This window comes from Amaranthus tricolor, chromosome 12 (genome assembly GCF_026212465.1).
Source record: "Amaranthus tricolor cultivar Red isolate AtriRed21 chromosome 12, ASM2621246v1, whole genome shotgun sequence".
Classification (NCBI taxonomy): Eukaryota; Viridiplantae; Streptophyta; class Magnoliopsida; order Caryophyllales; family Amaranthaceae; genus Amaranthus; species Amaranthus tricolor.
This window is the reverse complement of record NC_080058.1, coordinates 5109095-5130000: the sequence shown is the minus strand read 5'-3', so window position 1 is coordinate 5130000 and position 20906 is coordinate 5109095. Positions and strand designations below refer to the sequence as shown.

Below are 20906 nucleotides of genomic sequence, written 5' to 3'. Positions count from 1 at the left end.
ACCCATCGGATTCGAGTTGAATCTGGATGCAGAAAATATTTGACGGGTCCGGGTCTCAAGGTACAGACCTGGACCCGGACCCAGACCCGACCTCGTGACCCAGACCCTAGACCCGCCCCTCAGACCCGGACTCGGACTCTATACAATTAAATATTTTTTTTACTTTTTAGTAATTATTTTGTATTTGAATTTTATGAACTCGAACAAGTGTTTGGAATACGATAATAAGTTGCTTACAAAAATCGCAAGAGGTTCAATTTTGACAATCAAAGAGACTTTGTTTAAGACCCATTAAAGACTCATCAAGGACCCTAGACTTGTCAGATCCGGAGGATCTGGGTCTGAGTCTGGGTCTGAAAATTTTAGAACCTTAGGATCCAAATCCGAATCTAAATCTATAAAAAATAAAAGAGACCGGATTCGGGTCCGAATCTGACCAGACCCACCCATGACCATCCATGATGTATCCTAATCGACTAATCCTATCACTCTATTTAACTTTTTTATTTTAATAAAATACACAAAATGTCCCCAAGGAAACAAAGGGCCCTCCTTCACATGGATTCACGTGTCGTCGGTGTTAATTAAGATTTTAAATTAATTAATACTCAAGTTGGGATTAGAAATTGGGATTAGATTACATTGGGTGTTGTTATGGTGAGATCATCTTTATCGAGTTGATCTAATAATACCCTTAAAAATTTATTATCATAAAGTGATTATTTATAATTTTAAAGTGATTGTTTTTTATATCTTAAATGATTATTTAAAATATTAAGTAATTAATTAGAGAAATAAATTAATTATATGAACTTGTTTCGTAATAAGACGGTATCGTAAGAGTATGACTTGTTGTTAACCTCATGCTTTTAGTTTTTAGCTAAAGAACAAATAAGCTTTTACTTTCATGCAACAATATAATATTTGCTATTGGATATGTCATCATTGAAAAAGAACCCGTAAAATTTGCATTAAGAAAATGTGGACCACTAGATAAACCCTAATATTTAAATAAACACACTAATAAACGTACAAAAGTTTGGTTTAATAGGTTATCATATACTCTTTGTCTTTCCCATATATATATTGCTACTGAGTACAAATCTCGTCTAAAACAGTATAAATTAATGGTTAAAAGGTGTGATTTTAATAGAATGAAAAAATACGTTAAAATGTTAAAATGTATAGATGAGAAGTAAAAATAAAATGTAATTTATGGTCAAAACTAAAAATATAACAAAAGCTATGGAATAGAGTAAGAAAAAAAATGTAGTAATCCCATAAGAGGGCGCTATAACAAATTTTACTTTTTGTGATATTAGATTTATTGGCATTTAAAAAATGTCACTGATTTATATTTTTAACAATTATTGGTTTGTATTTTAAGTTCCATTATAAAGTGATTTAGTGACACTTTATTTGGTCTTTAGTGGAATATGTAATTATTACTATAATCTATAGTGGCACTTGTGAAAATTGTCATTAGATCTTATGTCTCAAAAAGCTTTAATGTGATTTTTATTATGTTGCTAAAGGTTCTAATAAATGTCACTAAATCATTTATATATACTAGTAGAAATTTAAAAAAATGATATTTAAATTAAATGTCGTTAAATATATCCCACTAAAAGTAAATTATGTTATAGTGAGAGTACTCTGTATGTAGTTGTAAAATACATATATGTATAAATTTATTCATTATTTAAAATAATATTGAATAAAAAATCAATTATCAAATTATACGTAAATCAAAATATTTAATATTGTTATATTTTTTTAATTTTCAATCTTAAGGAATATAAATATTATCCTATTCAACTAAATTAGGAGTGGTACATGTAGTTAGTGGTGGAGGAATAATATCACCGGCCATGGAAAATAAAAGGTATATGTTCATTGTTGGCTATCAAAATCATCTTTCACATTGCAATTTTTGAATACTTGAATTGAATTTGATGCCAAAGATCATATTCCTTTCTTATTCATTACAGGCCGAAGGGAAGGCTGGATTAAATAAGAATTAAATTTAAAATTTTATTTAAAAAAATATTACTTGTTTTAATTGAAATAAGATTTAATTTTTAATGTTAAAACTATACCTAATTAGACTACTACTCAATATGTGTCCGTAACGTGGAAATATATAGTATAGTATACAAAATTCGTCTTAACACCATAAAGTGTTAAATTTGCCGTATTTTTATTTTGATCATTACTTACATTTCTTTAATTTTTATTCAAATATTTAACTTAATTTTTTATTTTTATCATTTTTTTATTATTTCCCCAACAAATGTATGTGAGGAATTTGATTGGACATAGGGAGCATCAATGCAATGTTTTATTCCAATCAACAATCTAATGAAAAGATGGTTGCTTCAATCAACTAATCATGATGGAAATTAAAAAACAAAATGATTGTTTTATTATTAAAGCGGAAGAATATTAATTTATTGATTATGAGGATGACTTTAATGCTAATTAGCTAAGTCATCTTATATATACAATTTTATAATTTTAATAAATGAGAATGAGAATTGCACCCATAGCAAGTGCCGACAGTTGACCTTCTACAAGTCACTAAATAAAAAAACAAAACAAGATTTTTTTAAAATAAAGTAGTATATTTAATTGCACATTATTACACAAATAGAGGAACAAGCCTATAACATGTGAAAATTATAATTTATTGCATTAATATTTTACATCGATTTTAAAAAGTAATACATAAAAATTTGCCAAAAATTGCAATTTTTAAAATGATTCTAACAAGCCTACAAAGTGATATAGGAAAAAATCATTAATTATAATATTATCATTAAAATAAATAATTAATATAACTTATGATTTTTGCCAATTATTTGTATAATTTCATAACGATAATATATAACTGCATATTACTTAAATTTATATTTATATATAATTTCGTAATAACAAAATTTGAGCAATGCTAGTTATGTTGAATGCTTTTAACATATAAGTAATCGGAAGATCAATCCTCTCTCCCCTCCTACGTATAAGGGATTATCCTTCCCTGAAATAAATCAAAAAAAATTTAAAAAAAAAAAGCATAAAGGAGCTCAACTTTCCATGTACACGAGTCCAAAGGCAAAAAATTACAAGCTATTCCTTTTAAACCTTGATTTGCTAGTACAATTAAAGCAAATAAGGGTACTCTAAGGCTGCACCCCCCATGTATGTAACTACATTCTAGGATTATTTCTATCAAACATTACAAAACAAAGAACAACAAGAAAATACTAATCAATTATTTAAGAACATGTTTGAACATCTGCCCTAACTCAAAAAATGCGAGAGTTTAGTCAGCACGAGGCAACAAGAAGCTGAAGCCCGAGTTTTTACGGATCAAAGGCGGTGGTTCAATGTCTGAAATGTCTATATTTTCCATCGACTTCGATATGTCATCAACAGAAAATGGAATGCTGCACCAGATAAACAAAGAATTAAGAGTGAAAACTGAAATGTGTAAACCTTGTGCACTATTAACGACATGTTTCATATCAAAATCCTCTACCACATGTTCATCTTATAATACTTATATTACATGTTCAACATTCCAGGGCTCCTACTTTAGGGGTCCTGTACTTTCGGACATGTCAAACTTATTGTAGGAAATTGATTTGTTTCATTACTTTCAAAAGTTAGAATTAAGTGCAGACCTTGAATCATCATCCAAAAGAAAAGAATTGCTAACAGCACTGTTTGAGTCTTCCGTCATTAGTACTCGCATACTAGATATAACCTGGTTAAAACCCACAATTTACATCGCAACATGTCAATTCCAACAAGCTGAGTAAGTGCTTCCATTATCATGGAGACAAAAGTTGACGGTGAAGCTTACCTCAGGACTCACACTATGAGTGCCATACCTGTCATCCCAGTACATTGTGCTGATCCGATATAGTTGCTGTATACTAAGTACCTAAAAGAGGAAATAAACAGTGGTTACATCTTTTCAATAGAGGTAGCTATGGTGATCAACTTCTGTACATGCTTTTCACTTACAGGACAAAGGTTACGGCTTATTTCGTCCAAAGACTTTTTTGGTTTTTGATGTATGACCTGAAATAGAAAAAAACCGGAATACACACAGAAATAAAATCGACAGTCGAACTTTTTGCACATAATACATAATAATAACAATGTTGGATGGACAAAGACAATGAAGGAGGTATTACCAAAAATCCAATAGCCTGCCTAATATGCTTCAGCTCGTCCCATGCTGAACCTGCATACTGCATCCTTTCCAGTTTTAAAAATATAAGAATAAATACATATTTCCATAACTTGTGTAATTTTGGAAGTTGTTACCTCTTCGGTCGCAAGGATACACCATTGTTCAAGCTCAGCCAGACCTGCCTTAACATATTCCCCATTACTAAATGAACAACATTCACGCCTTAAAAGAAGACTGCACAAAGAAGTGGAGGAACCATAAGTAAAACTTTCTATAAAGAAAAAAACAAATTCCATGTTATCACAAAACACAAGACCTGTTGAATAATTGGACATTGATGAATGAGAATATTTGTGTAAAAACCTTTCGAGCTAAAAAAGGAGGCACCTGGTACAAGAAAGCACAAGAAACGGAAAAGTACTAAGATTGCAAAGGCAGGCATTTAGAAAATATATTTTGTTAAAAGATAAATCAATAATCTTATGAATTCTGTAAAAGGCGGTTTCCATTTGGACCTATCCCTGCACCCTGCGCTATTTATATATTTCCTTCACTCCATGTGTTTACACTTTACACTCTTTAATGTTGCTCCCCTTTTTCTTCTCTTATTGCACACTATGGCACAGGCTAGGAATAAAGCAAATGAATAACAAACAAACAAAGAGGGTAAACTAACATGATTGACTTTCAAAGTGTTCAAAAAGTTCCCGAGGCTTTTAACAATTGCTTGCCAATGACCAATCAGAGCTTGCTGGCCAGCAGTGTTTGCAACTGAACGTGATGAACCCTTGACTAAACTTGCTCTTGATGTACGTGGAGCCTATTCCAACAAAGAATTATATCTCTGATCAAAAATAAGGTCCAGACATAAGATTTCCACTTGAATTGATAAAATGAGACAAACTTTGAACCTGGATGCACATTCCAAGCAATGGCGAAATTTCTTTCTTGAGATTGTCTCGAATCAATCCATAAATTTTTTCAACATACGCTGTAAGCTGCTGCTTAAAAAGTAAAGCTGGATACTTGGCTTCAACTTGTCGAAGAGAATCTGAACCACCGGTCATGCCATTATTGACGAATGCAAGACTCACTCCATGTGGAGTTCCACGGAAGCTCTACAGAAGCAAGTATTAAAAAGTGACAGGTAGTCAGTTACTTCACAGATAATATCATACAACTCCATGTAGCTACTTGTAGTGGGACAATTTACAAAGAGAGAGCCTTTCACACCTGAGTCATTCTTCCGAAAAGAGCAGCTGATGATGGTCTGCGGCGCTGTGGTGCCATTCCAGCAGCAGTACTTGCTTTCAGTGTGTGTTGCAGTAGCAGAAGAAGAGTTGAAGCATTTGACAACCAATAAGCCAGGATTTCATTGTTATCCTGACTTTTCTATACAACAAAAATAAAAAAATCAGTTTGAGCATCCTCATTTAGAAGGATAGTTCACTTAAATTGCTATGCTATGTTGCTTTAATTCTTCATTGTGTATTATAAATCCAAGTTTAAACACTTGACACCAATAAATGTGTGATATACTTGCTCACTATTTTAATTTTCATCCTCACACCTCAATCATCTTGAACAGTTCGTTATTAAATAGTATAAGGAGGAAAAAGAAAAGAGTTGTGGCTGGATGGGGGAAGAGGCATCACCAGGGAAGGAGAATGAGGATGTAGTGGTGGTGGACTTTGGGTGAGAATGAAAGTTAGAGAAAAGAGAAGGGAAAGAAAATAATTTAAGAGGGGCGGTACATAGTAATGCCCTTTTTCGAAACAACTTGAAAACAGTGCATATGAGTTTGTATTGTGAAAAGCAGTCATTAAAAATGAGGAAAATATTCAACTGTGTATGTTATTGCAAAGGCCAAGACATCACAAACGCAGAAAGGGTTGCTTGGACCATTGCTTGGCCGAGCAAATAGTCCAACGTGAAGATATGGGCGGCCGTGGAGAAGAATGCTCGGGTGAGAACTAAATTTTGTAGGGAACAAATGGTCAAACAGCAGGCAGAAAGTTTTGTGCTATGCTTGCTCGGCCAAGCAAGCTGAGTGCACAGGCAAGCTGGGGCTGTCAAAACCTCGTTAACATTTAGCATGCATGAATGCTATATGGCATTCGAGGATTTACTCCTTTAAACTTTTGTGGTCTTTGAGAAGGTCTTGATACTGAATTCAAAGTGCAGTGAAGCTAGTGAAGCTTGTTGATGCTCATCAAGCTCCAAGAGTTAATCTTAAAATTTAAGCTAGCACATAAGGGAGAGCAACCTTTGAGCCTCGAGGAGGGAAGCTTGTTGAAGTTATCTCCATTGTCTTTGGGTGTGTGTAGCTCATGTTGTGAGCTTGGTGAATCTATCTTTGAGTGCCCAAACACATGTGAGGGAGTACAAACACAGGAGAGCTAGAAAGAGCGCTTGAGAGCGTTTGTACTCCATGTATGTGAGCAAACACCATTGAAAGTGTTTTGAGATTGAGTAAACAAACACATAGTAAATATTTGTAAGTATTGTATTCTTTATGCAAATGTGTATATTACTAAATGAAATACAATTAATGTCTGAAGTGGTAGCCTAAGATACCCAAAATACTTGTCTATCACCCCGTATTTCTCTATTTTTAATGTTGAATATACATTGCCATTGTTCTTATTCTTGAAGTTTTTCCTCTCATTTCTACTGCTTGTGTATCTCTCCGACTCACAATAGTTTCCTAACATTTAACAAACATTCCTCAAAATTTTTGCAGTCCGTTTGGTTAGTGGTACTAAATGGTGGCAATGGGAATGATTTATAGTATAAAATTTTCTCAAAAGTTCCATGTCATTCCCATGGTAATGAAACTTTGATCATAAAAAAAGTTTTGTTGTTTACAAATTTTCATTACCACCTAATACCACCTCTCCCAATGGTAATGCATTGAAATGAATTTTATAAATAAAATGAGATGATTGAAGTTGGACAAACATGGCCATCAAGGCATCCAAGTGATTTTTCAACTAAAATTATACTAATTTTCATTCCCATTATCATGGTTTTATTACCACCTACCAAACGGGCCGTTGGGAGTTTACAAGTCCAATTCTGTGCGTACATGTGCGGTGTTGACACCTACACTCATCTTAAAAATACAGTAGCAAAGATTACAAACCTCAATAGCATGGCCAATTGTTTGTATTATTCGGTCGAAGATACTAGTTCGTTCCACTTCAAATGATCTCCAATGAAGAAGGCATTTATATATAATGCAGGCAGCTATCGGTCTGTTCGATGCAAAACCCAAAGGTTGTGCTATACATCGTATAAGTGATTCCTGATTTTCCTGTTGTTTCTCGTTTAGAGATTTTTGTGGTTTTTCTTCTACTTCGGCTTCTCTTAGATTCATGGAAGAGCTATGCAAATCCTAGGGTATTCAAAGAAAGGGGTAAGCAAAGGAATTTGTAGTACACGCAATACAGAGTAATTAACATGGAAATTTTGAAAAGGATACCCGAAAATGTGTGTCTGCAAAATGACCACTCTCGGATCCTCTCTGCCAGTAAAACAAGAAAAATGAGCAACACAAACAGAGTTCAAGAAAAATGTTGCTGCATCACTTGAACCTCTTATTTCTCATGATTCCAACAATGTTGTTTCTACTTTCTCCCTCTATCTAGTTCAATTTATTAAACAATTTAGCCACTTGAATTAATTAACATGCCAAAAACTGACCGAAATTATTTTGTATTAGTTAATAATAAGTATTCATGACCATGTATACCTGAATCATTGATCTTTGACGGCCCGAAAGAAACCTGTTTGATGCCATTGAGACGGCCTGTTGACGAAGAACTTGATTCTCTGATTCCAAATTGGTAATCTTTTCTTCAAGCCTGATTGAGGAAATATCAACGTGAGAAAAGGGGTACTCTCAAAAGTGCATCACGTCACCAAGCAATCAGAGCTGATGAGGTATGATAGAAGCATCTATCAAATTCAGGACTCCAATTCCCTTCAGGTTTTTTCATTTTACAAGGCTATTACTAAGTGCAATGAAATAAAGGCAATAATTTAGACTGTGTGGAAGAGTAACTGTTGAGAGAAAAAGGGATATCCCTTGACTTTTGATGTTTTTCTGTATGAGGACTGCTTTTCTCTTCTGAACTTTTTGTCTTACAATTGTCTTACAGAGGAAAAAAGGACATAGGTGTAAAATAACTTGTTTATAATCAAACCGAATGAGCTCTGCATGACATAAATAAAAGAAGCCCATAAACCCACACAGGATTAGTCTCCAATGTTAGTATTGCTTTCTCTAAAAGGAGTGAAGATAAATATAAAAAGTTACAACTCAAAATTGAAGTGAGGATCATGATATTGGGAGGATGGAGCCATGGATGCAACAACACAAATAGCATACTAAAACTTTACTAGAGGCTCAAAGAACAGAGACATCGCAGATAAGATGTCACGTTGTACGGAGAACATGCAAAATGGTTAAAATTCCAAGAGATCTAACCTTAAAACAGTTTCAGCAAAGCTCAAGTTCCACTTTAAGCATCAGGATGCTCCTGACAAAAGTTTGGTAGATGCAAATAACATGGACATCTAGAATGCTAAGCTTATTAACTAGCTGACTTTACCCCTTTACCTTAGTCTATTTCTATGGATATTTACGGAGAGATTATGCCATTGTTATTTCAGTAAAAAAAGACGGACATATGCAACCAATCATGTTACCTGTTGACAGAATCTTGAAGAAGTTGATTTTTTTTATCTGAGTCATCCAACTTCTTGTGCCTTTCTTCACTCAGTTTGTGTGCTTCAGCAAGTTTCCTATCACATTCATCAGCTCTTTGTTTTTCTGCCTCAAACAAGGCCTGAGGAGCATGGAACTTGAATAGTTATCCTAAATGTTTGATAATATATATATGCAGTGAAAATGCGAACATGAAGACAAAAAGAAAAACTTTAAAAAAGAAATGGGCTTTAAGTTGGTTATATCCAGACCTTAAAGCTTTCAACTTCAGCTTGCAGAGAATTGATTTTTTCTGTGTCTTCAACCATTACTTGTGTGTCTTTGACAACAGGAGGTGCTTCTTCAAAGGCCTTCACAGATTCTCTCTCCTTTTCAAGCAAACAATTTGTCTCATCTAATTTACCTTGCATAGCCTGCACAGTATTTTGCAGCTTTGCTATTTCTTGGGCCTTTACTTCCTCTAAATCTGTCTGCAACAAGAAAAACATACTTGATCATTAGCGTCAAAGAAGCTACAATTCTGGTTTGAGAGCAGTATTAACTAAAAAACCTACTGCTTATCCAAAAGCAATCTTTCATAAGTTGCATATAAGCTTATATGTAATACCCGCAACCGTTTCTCTAACTGCAAACGCAATGATAGATCTTCAACTTGCTTTTGAAGTTTGTCTTTCGCTTCCTTCAGAGCTCCTGTTTCTCTTGAAGCCTGCCAATACAGATGGCTCCCATTAGTCAAAAGCATGAGCTGAGGATAGTATCAAAGAGGTAATGTCACGCGGGACTATAGTTCCTTGAGTGCACTACTTGTGTCCTGTCATGAGAACTTAAACAATACATCTAAATCAAGATTCTCCAAGTTACCGCAACAAAAATAAATCAAGACTCTCCAACAGAGATACAAAGTGAACAGAGTTGCTGGGAATATTTAACATGAAATCTTCAGACTTTTAGAATCTTCCATTTGTATCAGTCGACAACTGAGGACATAGGACTGATAAGCAACACTACCAGGTAACATTAGATACGTACATAAAACAAGTAACAACCATATTTTGAAATATTACCATCTTGAGTTTTCTTAGTTCCCTCTTTGCAAGTCTCCCTCTCCATCGGCACTGTGTAACTAAGCATGCTTTTCTGAGCTTCCGGTAGTATGATGAAGCTCTATGGCAACGCCAATGGCTCTGTCTCAATTTGAACCAGAGTTAGAATTATTGTATATAGCAAAAACTAAAGAGTAACATGATAGAAAGAACCAATTATGATAATTAACATATCTGAAAATCTGACCTGAATAAGAGTTGCTGCTTTATTTCGCCTTCTTATCTGGTATTCTTTACGAGCAGCCATCGTCCGTAAAGTCATCTGCAAGGCCAGCACTGAGACACGAAGTTTGCTGTATTTCTTCCTAGCTTGATGTCTACGTGCATGCTTTTGGATTCTTATAGCTGCTGCCTCCCTCCTCATCTTGTCAAACAATTTTGAAGCCAGATTTCCTGAAGTCATATGAGATATACATATGAATTAACCTTATGAAGCAAATGATAAACTTCATCGAGCTACGTCATTAATTTCTGATAAGATAGAAAAAAAACTGCAGTGTCTAAGGTCTACATGACATGTTGATTCTAGTCATCACAACCTAATTTAAGAAACACACAGAAATGATTGTAATAAATTTCAGCAACAGTACAGAATAATAGAACAGTTGACAATATTTTTGCTTGAACGAGCTAAAAATAAAATGTTAGGAAACGATGTTCATAGCCCTTAACCTAAAAGGGAAAACACCTAGCATTAATAATTAATAACATCCATGATTTTGTCATAAATTGCTAACTTAAACATTTAAGGTGATATAATTAATGCTTACACATAGTGTGTGTGTATATATATATATATATATATATGACCCCAAAATAAAATGCATATTAATCTCAAGCTTGGATATGTCGGAGCACAATAATTATTCAGATTAACTAGATCTTTGGATAGAAACAATGGGAGGCAAATAGATGGAATGGCAAGGAAAAGGTGGAGACTGAAGGAGTGAAAAAGCCTTTTGTCTTCGTAATCTTTCCCATGTTTGGAGGAATCTTTTATTCTAAAACAAGTGGAAGAAAAAGTGATCTCTCTGATTCCCTTCCCTTCCTTTCTCCTAATTCCATATACAACAGAAAACAACAGCTACACTCTTCCTTCCTTCTCTTGTTCTCGAGATTGACATGGAAACACTAAAAAACAAATTATGTTCTTGAAGAAATTATATCAGTAACTACCCCTCACAGAAGACTGTATGCAAACTGCTGCTTCACGCGTTGCAATAAACTGTTTACGAGCATAATAAGTTCGCGTGCGTCTCTGTATAATTCTTGCTGCAGAACCGAGTACCTCAGCTCTTCGGGCATCCAAATCAGCCATCTGACCAGCTCTCAGGAAAACTTTAGTCTTGCCTATCTGCAAAAGACCTTTTAAGCATAAATTACTGAGAGGAAAAACTATCAAATGAACTACATTTTAGCAAAAAGTAACAAGGAATCAGAGTACAGAAATCAACTCCAACACCACAATGATTTTCGCGTCATATGCATCAGCATGTTTCTATGATGGATTGAGTATCGAACAGAAATCATAAATCTGTAGTGAAGAATTTTCAGTAATCTCCTAAAGATTAGTAGTTAAGACATACCTGGTACCCTTTTAGCCCTTGCTTTTCCAATATTTTTTGGCATGCAACCTTTTCATCATAGCTGCACATGAGCTTGGTCATATTAATACCAATAAAACAATTGTAAGAGGAACAGGATGCAGGCACGGCCCAAACTTCGTCCACAAATCAAAGCAGAAGCTTTACATTTAACTATCAGTCCATACGGCTTTGGGAGGGGGTCCATCCTAGATGGTCCGCGTCATATTTGTTTTCGGGAGGGGTCCATCTTAGATAATCCTTATCCCTCCCCTTTTAGATTGTACTGAGGTATGTTTTGGTAATAATAATTTTTTTTTCACCCAAAAAACAAATACTATCAGATAATTATTAATGTGTACAAAGAAGATGACACGTACTTCCCTTCAATGGCTTCCGGTGCAAGGAGTCCAAATCTATTTATAAACTCAAAGAATGGTCGGCGAGTAGGGTAACCTGCACAGCTAATTCTGATTGCCTCTAGAACCCCCTAGACCAACAGAGTAGATGTTTATAAGTAAAATTGGGGATAGAGAACAAGAAACATAGAGATACATTACTACATAAACTGTTGTCAAATACAGAAGTTAAGTTGCACTCACACCACAACGCAATTGTTGCAAGATGTTCACATTCTCAAAAACAGCAGGTTGTAGTTTATTATTAGGCTTTATGCATCTTACATAGTGCGGTTCTGTTGAGCTTAAGATCTCCATTAGCTGTTGCAATTGTAGCTACAAAAATAAATGATAAAAACAATTACCAAACCACTTTTACAAGTAATAAAGACAGTTCATTAGAAGTAAAAAATGTTGCACGTTACCTTAAAACGAGAACCTATTGAGGAAAATTTAGAAGATTTGTTTGAGGATTTTGTTGGCTCTTCAACCACTGGAGGGAAAAGGCCAGCAACAAATGAACATTTGGAAGACGTTATCAAGTCTTGATGTTCAGGCACCACATAGTCCTTGTTTTTATCCAAAAACTGATCCGACTGATACAGAACCTAGACGAAAGTGCAGTACTTACAAATGAGTATCTTTGCACCAATGACAAAGCACAATAGATAGGTTGACTATAGCACATACCTCGCCAGCATAATGAGAAATGATAAAATCTGTCCGTGATAGCTTTGGCTTGAGAAGGCGCTTGTGATTTTTGTAAGTTTGATAGAGCTTTGACGCAAATGTCTCAGGAGTTGACTTCGGGAACATACTACGGACAAAGACAATATGTTTTAGACAGTGCATGGGTTCAATTAATTAAGGTATTTAATCTTGACCACCTCTTTAAAACTACACAAAGTTTAAAACAGCACATGAGAATTCAAGGTAGCAAATACTAGGCATTGTTCTTATTTGATATGTACATGAATTATTAAAAATTCTTACCAAGCCTCATCAAGAAGGGCAATAACTCCACCAGGTTTCTGCAAATAAACATAGTACAAGATCATATATTCAGGTGGAGAATATATTACTTACTATTATAACTTGTTCCCATGTCTTTTATGTCTATATTTTCCTTTGATCAGAAACAATCGGCTAATGCACAATTGTTCTTCATTCATTTCTTCTTAAAGATATAGTTATCAGCAAAGAACTGTAAGAAGACCAGACAATCAAAGTTGGGACAAATAACATACTCATCATATATATAGGCCAAGAGCCTTTTCTGTGTTGGAAAATATTCTCAAAATACTAAAAGATCCCTTATGAGCCTCATCATATACATAGGCCATAACTCCTCTTGTAATTAACCTTTTCTCCAAAATCATTATTAAGCTCCTACCCTTCACAAGGTTCATGACATTGAATGTTGGTTTTCTAAACAAACCGCTAGTACATAAAATACAATGCAAGTTCACTTTCCCTTTTATCTAGAATACAAACATCAATTCAACATGATTTCTCTTTCCCTAAAGCTACATTTTTAACTTTAGATCAAAAGTTGGCCATTTATAATCTCCACTTATGGTGCATATCTATTTCTAATATCCTTTTCAAGGTATCCTTTTAGTTAGGTGGCAATGAAGTTGTATCGGTTTTCAATTTACTCAATGCCCAATAGTTGTGCTGGCAAAATGAAGTGTTTCATGTCCTTTTCAAGGGCTCTAACATCTTTCCAAGCGACTGTCTCACTTTCTCATTAGGATCTAAAGAAATCAATATACACTTTCAATTTACTAAAACACTTGACTCTTATTTTTACTGTTCTAAAGTTTTTCAATGCTTTGTGTTAATTTCAACGTCATTTACTAGGGCCATTTAGGTTGGCATTTTTGACCCATTTATAAATAGGCAGACATGAAAATAATCATATCACACGACAACGTCACATCCTTAATCTCAACAATATGGGGTTGACTCATGAACCAAAACAAATCATGAACTAACAAACTCAATCCCAATTATCATCTATATAATAACTTCTTCCTTCATTTTTTTTTAACTATTGGCATATGGTCCTATAAATTTCAATTATTCATGTCAAATTTCACTCGATTTATCCAAGTCATCTTCGACATACCAGTCGCGCTTCAAAGCTACTCAAAATTTCAACCAATGTAGAATCTTAATAGACTATAGTAAAATTGCTAATTAAATCACGTGCACTTCTTATTTATGTGAAGTTGCACATGATGTTTTATCAAGGGTCAATCAGAAAAAATCTCTATGTTAGTATTATCACTAACAACAATAAGGTTGCGCATATACGACCCCCAAAAAAACTCCACCCTCTATGTTAGTATTATCACTAACAACAGTAAGGTTGCCCATATACGACCCCCAAAAAAACTCCACCCTAGGTGGAAGCCAGCATTGGGTCAAGAAGTGCCGTAGAAATCATTTTGTCTTCAATACTTGTGACTCCGATTTCCAAGGTCCTTTCTTATGTTTTATTTTGAATGATATCCTTTTAAATGTATATCATAATATGAAAAAAAAATTAATAAATAAAAATGCATTTATAGAACCATGAATTTTTTTTTTTATTTTTGACAATATTATCGTGAATTTATTTGATTATTCTAAATTAAGATTATACATTATCAACAATTCAAAATGATTGTAGAAAAAAGGATTTAAAAAATCAAGCAAATAATACATTTCATAAATGATTCAAAGTAAGGATGACCTTCTAAATTATTTAATATATGCGTTGAATTTGGGTTGAGACGTTCGTAATTGGAGATAAGAAGTTGGTATTTGCTGCAGTCCTAGATGAGATAATAAGCCATATTCAAGGAGAGTTTTCATTGTACATGTTCTTTGATGACATCATATTAGTAGACAGAACTAGAGATGGTGTGAATACTAACAAAGGATTAAAAAGTTGAAGTAAGATAGAGTACATGAAATGTCGCTTTAGCATGAAGGATCATAACAGAGGACAGAGGTGTTGTCAACAACGATTTCTCACGTTGAATTGTTTTGCTTTTTGTAGATGTCCACATATTGTTGGTATTAAGGGTTTAGCATTGTTCTTGTTAAGACTAAACACTGAAAGTGAATTTTAACACGACCCCAGTCCCTGATATTCCTAGCCTGTCATTTCGTACTGAAATTTGTGGCTGAAACAAAAAATGAAAATAAAAGAGAAACAAGACTTACCTTTTCTATAAGATCAAGAACATCTTGGTTATCAACAAACTGAATGTAGCTCCAATCAATCTTCTCTTTTGTGTACTCCTCTTGTTCCATCTTGAAGACATGCTGCACATCTCCACAAGAGTAAATCAAAATCAGCACAGTGAGTGAATGAGTGACAGGAAATTAGCAATCAAATAAATATGAAAGAGCTCACCTGATTGAAATGTTGCTGCAGCTTTTCATTTGTAAAATTAATGCAAAACTGCTCAAAACTAAACAAAGTGAAACCACAATATAAGTTTCCCAAAATGTTTTTGTACTACAAACAGTTGTTACAATAAAAACTAAAAAAGGAGACATAGTTCCTCCATCTAAGAATATGCTCACATCGTCCCAAATCCTTAATAAATTTTTCATTAATTTTAAACAATATTAGCTTAAGAATTGTTATGTGACTTGTGTCCTTCACATACCTTAGGGCTTCGACAACTCAATCTAAGACCTATATACATTATCATTTGTTGACGGATGGAGTACATAACTAACGAGCTGACAAAAAGTGATCCGACAAAACTATGCTGCCTTTTTTCTTTTCTGCCCTCTTAATTTTTATTATTATTTTTTTTTTCGCATTCTGGAATCTTTTATAGGTATTTGTATCTTATGTTTTTCTCCGTTCTACCTTTACCTTTTCAATTTTTGGCCCATCTTCTCCATTTAGTATCCAGGATATCAAAATTTACTCACACTTTCTCTTCAAATCATACACACATGCAAAAAACTACAACCCCACGGCCCCACATCACCTTCCTTGCTGGAACATGGACTAACAAAAGAAACAAAGGTAGTACGAGCATAAAATTCATGCCACACCTTTATCAAATAATACCGTCTGTGAAACAAGCATTTTACATTGATATAAAACAGGAGGAAACTATACACAAAGAACTAAACAAAAACAGACACAACAGATGAAATACTGGGCTTATGCAAAACAGGTACAGAGAAATTTATGACAAAGTGAATAAATTATCTGCAGACATCCAACCTCTAAGTACAAGAAATCCGTCAGAACTACACGGCACTCCCTAAATAAGAACATTCAGTTTAAACTACAGCGAATTAACGTACCAATTTTGTATATTTTTACCTGTTGTGCTTGAAACTTTCAAAACCATAAATATCAAGGACACCAATCAAAGACTTTGAGTTAGGATCTTGTCCAATTGATACATTTATCTTATCGACCAACCTGCAAAAGGACACAATACATGCAAACATGAGAACAAACTTTCGAGATTAAAACCAAAATATTTATTGGAACCTCAGAAACTGATACTGCAATGTCTCCAAAAACACATACCAGTCAAACAGTCGACTGTAGATTGTCTTTGCTAAGCCATCCCTGCTAACTGTAGCATTAAGAGGATCAAGGCTTCTTTTAATGACTTCTTCCGGAGTAATCATGACACGTTTTAGCAATGCATCTTCCAATGCCTTAGCATCACACCTAATATTTATCAAAATAAAAGGGTAATTTTCATCTTAGTTAGCAATGGGACCAAAAATTGTTGGTATTTAGAAGCAATTCATACATGAGCAGTTCAGCAACTGTGTTGAGATGAAATTTTGACTTGTCGTCTTTTAGAACTGATGAATCTATCTCCTTTCCTTTTGCAAAAGCAATATTTCCAAGATGAAGAACTGCAGCAACTACTCTAAAAATTGCCTCCTGAAAAAGAGAGTGAGGATAAGAGGATGCACAGCTTCATGTATACCAACAACATTCCATTACCCTGATGCCATTGATGATTCCCACCAAGGCAGGGTTTTGGGGGATCGGATGTACCAACTTTATCATTGTTAGTGATGATGAAGAGGTTGTTGCAAATTGACCCTTGATAGAAACACAGCTTCATGTATATCAAGTAGCTAAAAATAATACCTGCTCGGTTTCACTTATTCCAACAATATCCATTGCTCTTCGAGTGGCAAGATAGTCATGTGCATCACTCACACCATCCAAGTCAAAGCATTTTGATTGATTAAGATAATGAAATGTTTTGGGGCTTCCTAGTTTATATTTCTCAATCTCCTGGAAACCAGAAGAGTATCACATAACGAAATCTAATCAGTTAACGACATGCATGGTAAAACACACAATTTAGTTATAGTAACAGTTAGAAACTTAGAACTAGATAATACCTCCTGTGGAGCCGCACAAAGCAGGTAAAAACAATGGTAATTTCGCTCGGGATTATTGACTTGGCAAACACGAGATCTTTCCAAAAGGTATGTTCTGATGGCTGCCCCTGATATTCTTCCACGCTTGTCAAATTGAATCTCCACAAATTTACCAAAGCGACTGCAATAACAAGCAAAAGTGTCCAGAGAAGTTTAATTCGATGACGGACATCTGGACAGGAATCATAAAATTCCCTCGTACAATTATTAGTGCAATCATAATTGAAAAAATTCATTAGCAACAGGATATGTTCTTCACCTGGAATTATTGTTTCTGACTGTTTTAGCATTTCCAAATGCTTCAAGAACTGGATTTGACTGCATTTTAATTAGTTGCGCAAATTCCGTTCACATGACATTAGAAAAGAGACAAATAGAAAAAATAATAAGCATATATATGAAATATTTTAAAATATCAAATATACCTCAAGAACTTGTTGCTCAACAGTACGCCCCTCAGTTGAAGCACGGCCCCCTAAACAAGCAAGGTACCGCATAAGCATCTTTGTTGTCTCCGTTTTACCAGCTCCACTTTCACCACTAACAAGAATTGAGTTGCTTTTTCCCTCATTTATCATAGCCCTGTGCACAATTTTCTCATCTTAGGAACTTGCAACCTAAAACAGAATGTTTTTGGCAAAAGGGACCAATACTACGTACCTATAAGCAACATCAGCAACAGCAAACACATGAGGGCTTAGATCTCCCAATGGTGCACCTTTGTATTGTTGCATCATATGAGAATCATAAAGATGAGGCAGTCTTTGAAATGGGTTAATTGCGATGAGTATATTTCCAGTGTATGTCTACAAACAACACATTAATATGAACATCATTCGTATAAAATCTAAAACATATTAACTATCATGTTATCTTTATTGTACTTACATAGATTTCGTTGAGCTCATATCTAGTGCGGAGGTTCTGCAAAACGCCTGGCTCGTGCAAATAAGATAGCTTAGTCATGTCATCAACCCCAGCTGGAGGAGCTTCCATATCTTTAGGGTGTATGTTTGACAATTTAGCAACAACCTATACATCATCCAGAACAAAGTGCACATACAATTCAAACACTAAATGTAATAAGATGTCATATCCTAAGACTACAGACGTGATGCAACAAATCTTGGGTCAAGTCCAGTATCTGATCACAGAAACAATTAATAGAAGCAAGTAATGTCGTGACTGAGAAATAAAAAGTAAGAAGCTCCGAGACAATTATAAGTCATGGTTATATTCTATGTGCATATGGGATCTAAGTTGTTTGACTTGCATGACAACGAGGCTACACTTCGGTTTTTTAGAAAGGGCAGCATGGTTCACAAAGCGTCACCGCACAGCCAATGTTCGAGGAAGAGTCCCACCACATAGGTGTAATGTAATGCAAGAAAGCCTTACCCAACATTTCTACAAGAGATTGCATTCCAAACTCAAACTCGTGACCTTTTAATCACACATTGGAACATCATTACTTGAACCCATGCATTTTTCATAATAAAAAGAAATAGAATAGAAAACTTCGCAAACAAGATGAAAGGGCCATTCAAAAGGAACATCTAGCATCATTAACAAAGCCGACTATAGTCATGTTCTACATGAGCTTGAGTACAGGGCCCCCATTTTGTGGGGCCCAACTCAGATTTATTTTTTAATATATATATCGGTATTCGATATAGATGTGAAGCAACTCTTGTACTACTGATAAAACTACCCTACGTATTGCTACTTCTAAGTCACTTAAGTAGTACAAATTCTACTTTAGCGGGATATTGGGTTGATGATGATGATGATTTGAAATTCTACTTTATTTTATTAATAAGTTTACCTACTCTACTTTATTAGCACTACTGACAAAAGAAAACTAGAAAAGATGGGTGCTCTTATTTCTATTTTTCTTCTCTCTTGCTTTGGAAATGATAGCCTTCATTTACTCTTGCAACCTCCATAACCAAGCTCATAAACAGTGCATCATCTCTTGTTTAGGGGTCCCATTTTTAATATTGCTCCAGCCCCCAAAATGTTCAAGACGACTCTGATCATTAAACCCTCCACTCAAAATAAAGATTCTCATCAAAAGTAAAGGCCTATTGTAGATTTGAATTATTTGAAGAAATATAGTTAAACTAAAGCAAAACTCATCTCCAAACATAAACAATCCAGATAGTGTCACGAACAGAATCATTATTCATTATAAAAGACCCAAATAAAATTGATTCACCAAGAGATTACCATTGAAAACATCAAAAAAAAAAAAAAAAAAAAAAAAAAAAAAAAAAAAAAACTAAAGCTCAATCAAATTAAGTGGAACTTCAAGATAAAGTGTAATTTGAGATAGTTGACCTATTCCACAATTCATCATCAAAGACACTTCAAATCTTCATCCTTTTAAGTTACTTTCAAGGAATTGGCCAATGTAACATTATTCAGCAGCTAATTCCTTTTTGAATTAACATTTGCTCAACGTAGCTTTAAAAAGTCCAAAATCGACCACAATTCACTTTTCCTGATTCTAGAGAGATTAGCTGTGACGGTATAACACTGACAATCAAGTCATGATATTTACACATTATGAGAGTACCTTTTTTCCATTTTCAGTCTCAATTTCAGCTTCTTGTCCATTTAATTTTACAATTTCTCCAGCTATCCAAGCTACATCTGAGTCTTCAACCCAGACATGGGAGCCTATTATTATGTTAACTGGAGTTCCCTGCAACCCAAAAAATGAACCGAACATCAGTTATCATTGTTAAAGAAAATGTAAAGTACCACATTTACACTAACAGAAGACAAGGAGATTCAAAATACGACAAAAACAAAACCTAGATATCCATCAAAATAGTATTTTAGTGCTGCCATTTTTTCATATGTTGTTAGCCTTTTCAACTCTTTGAACACACCTATACCCTGAAATGTTGTTAAATTTCGTTCTCCTAACTCCATTGAATGCCTTCTTCCATGAAAACATTGAAGATTCACCTTCTCGAAGTTTCCATTGTACGAGAGTGTCTCATAGAAAGAACAAAGGGAAGGTTGCATATTTACTATCCTCATATCTCAAGTACGAGTATTTTTTCTTGTGAAATGGATGTTTGGCGAAAGGGACGGGGAATTGGGCGACTAAATGTTAGGATTTGATTGTTCATAACTTCACCAAACAACATTCTCATTCATGTTTGCAAAGTAACTGTCGTTCGATTTGTTATCGGTACTAAATGGAAACAATGGAAATTGTTAATATGCAAGTTTCAAAATTCTTGAAAATGATGGTGAGTTTAAACATATAATCAAACATGTTTTATCTTATACTTCGAAGAAAAATTATGAAGATGTGCCGAGTTATGATATTTTAAGGTTTGGGTCGATACATGAAATGATCGACATGGGGCAAATGAGGCTTCACTATTTGACCATGCCTTGAACGACGCAAGGCATATCAACAAAGTAAGGCATAGT

The 20906-nt window shown here is 34.4% G+C and overlaps 1 protein-coding gene across 4 annotated transcripts; it reads right to left on the bottom strand.

Annotated features, from left to right (window-relative positions):
• Positions 1-2875: 2875 nt before the first annotated feature.
• Positions 2876-20696, bottom strand: LOC130828260 (myosin-9-like). 4 transcript variants are annotated; one of them, XM_057694124.1, is made up of 38 exons: positions 20273-20694; positions 20032-20160; positions 18342-18485; positions 18114-18259; positions 17879-18035; positions 17713-17771; positions 17415-17574; positions 17155-17304; positions 16805-16941; positions 16573-16719; positions 16360-16461; positions 15424-15481; positions 15231-15332; positions 13008-13045; positions 12705-12831; positions 12440-12622; positions 12219-12350; positions 11997-12106; positions 11620-11680; positions 11210-11387; positions 10221-10426; positions 9995-10114; positions 9538-9636; positions 9182-9400; positions 8912-9051; positions 7953-8064; positions 7683-7724; positions 7344-7595; positions 5432-5590; positions 5110-5316; positions 4875-5018; positions 4515-4585; positions 4333-4432; positions 4200-4256; positions 4027-4083; positions 3863-3943; positions 3681-3763; positions 2876-3443 (listed from the first exon to the last, which is right to left on the bottom strand). In XM_057694124.1, the coding sequence occupies exons 3-38, from the start codon at positions 18447-18449 to the stop codon at positions 3320-3322; spliced, it is 4428 nt and encodes a 1475-aa protein (XP_057550107.1). In that variant the 5' UTR covers positions 18450-18485; positions 20032-20160; positions 20273-20694; the 3' UTR covers positions 2876-3319. The 4 variants fall into 4 exon arrangements, 3 of the variants coding, with proteins under 3 accessions (XP_057550107.1, XP_057550108.1, XP_057550109.1); XM_057694125.1 differs by having other exon boundaries at positions 20351-20694; XM_057694126.1 differs by having other exon boundaries at positions 20357-20694.
• Between the last annotated feature and the right edge of the window lie 210 nt (positions 20697-20906).

Bases quoted from the DNA above. Each gene is read 5' to 3' on its own strand.
- LOC130828260 (XM_057694124.1), bottom strand. From the start codon at position 18,449: ATGGAAGCTCCTCCAGCTGGGGTTGATGACATGACTAAGCTATCTTAT. The intron at 15,333-15,423 runs GTGAGCTCTTTC...GGAGATGTGCAG, and splicing joins TGCAGCAACATTTCAATCAG to CATGTCTTCAAGATGGAACA. The intron at 11,681-11,996 runs GTACGTGTCATC...GCTCATGTGCAG, and splicing joins CCGGAAGCCATTGAAGGGAA to CTATGATGAAAAGGTTGCAT.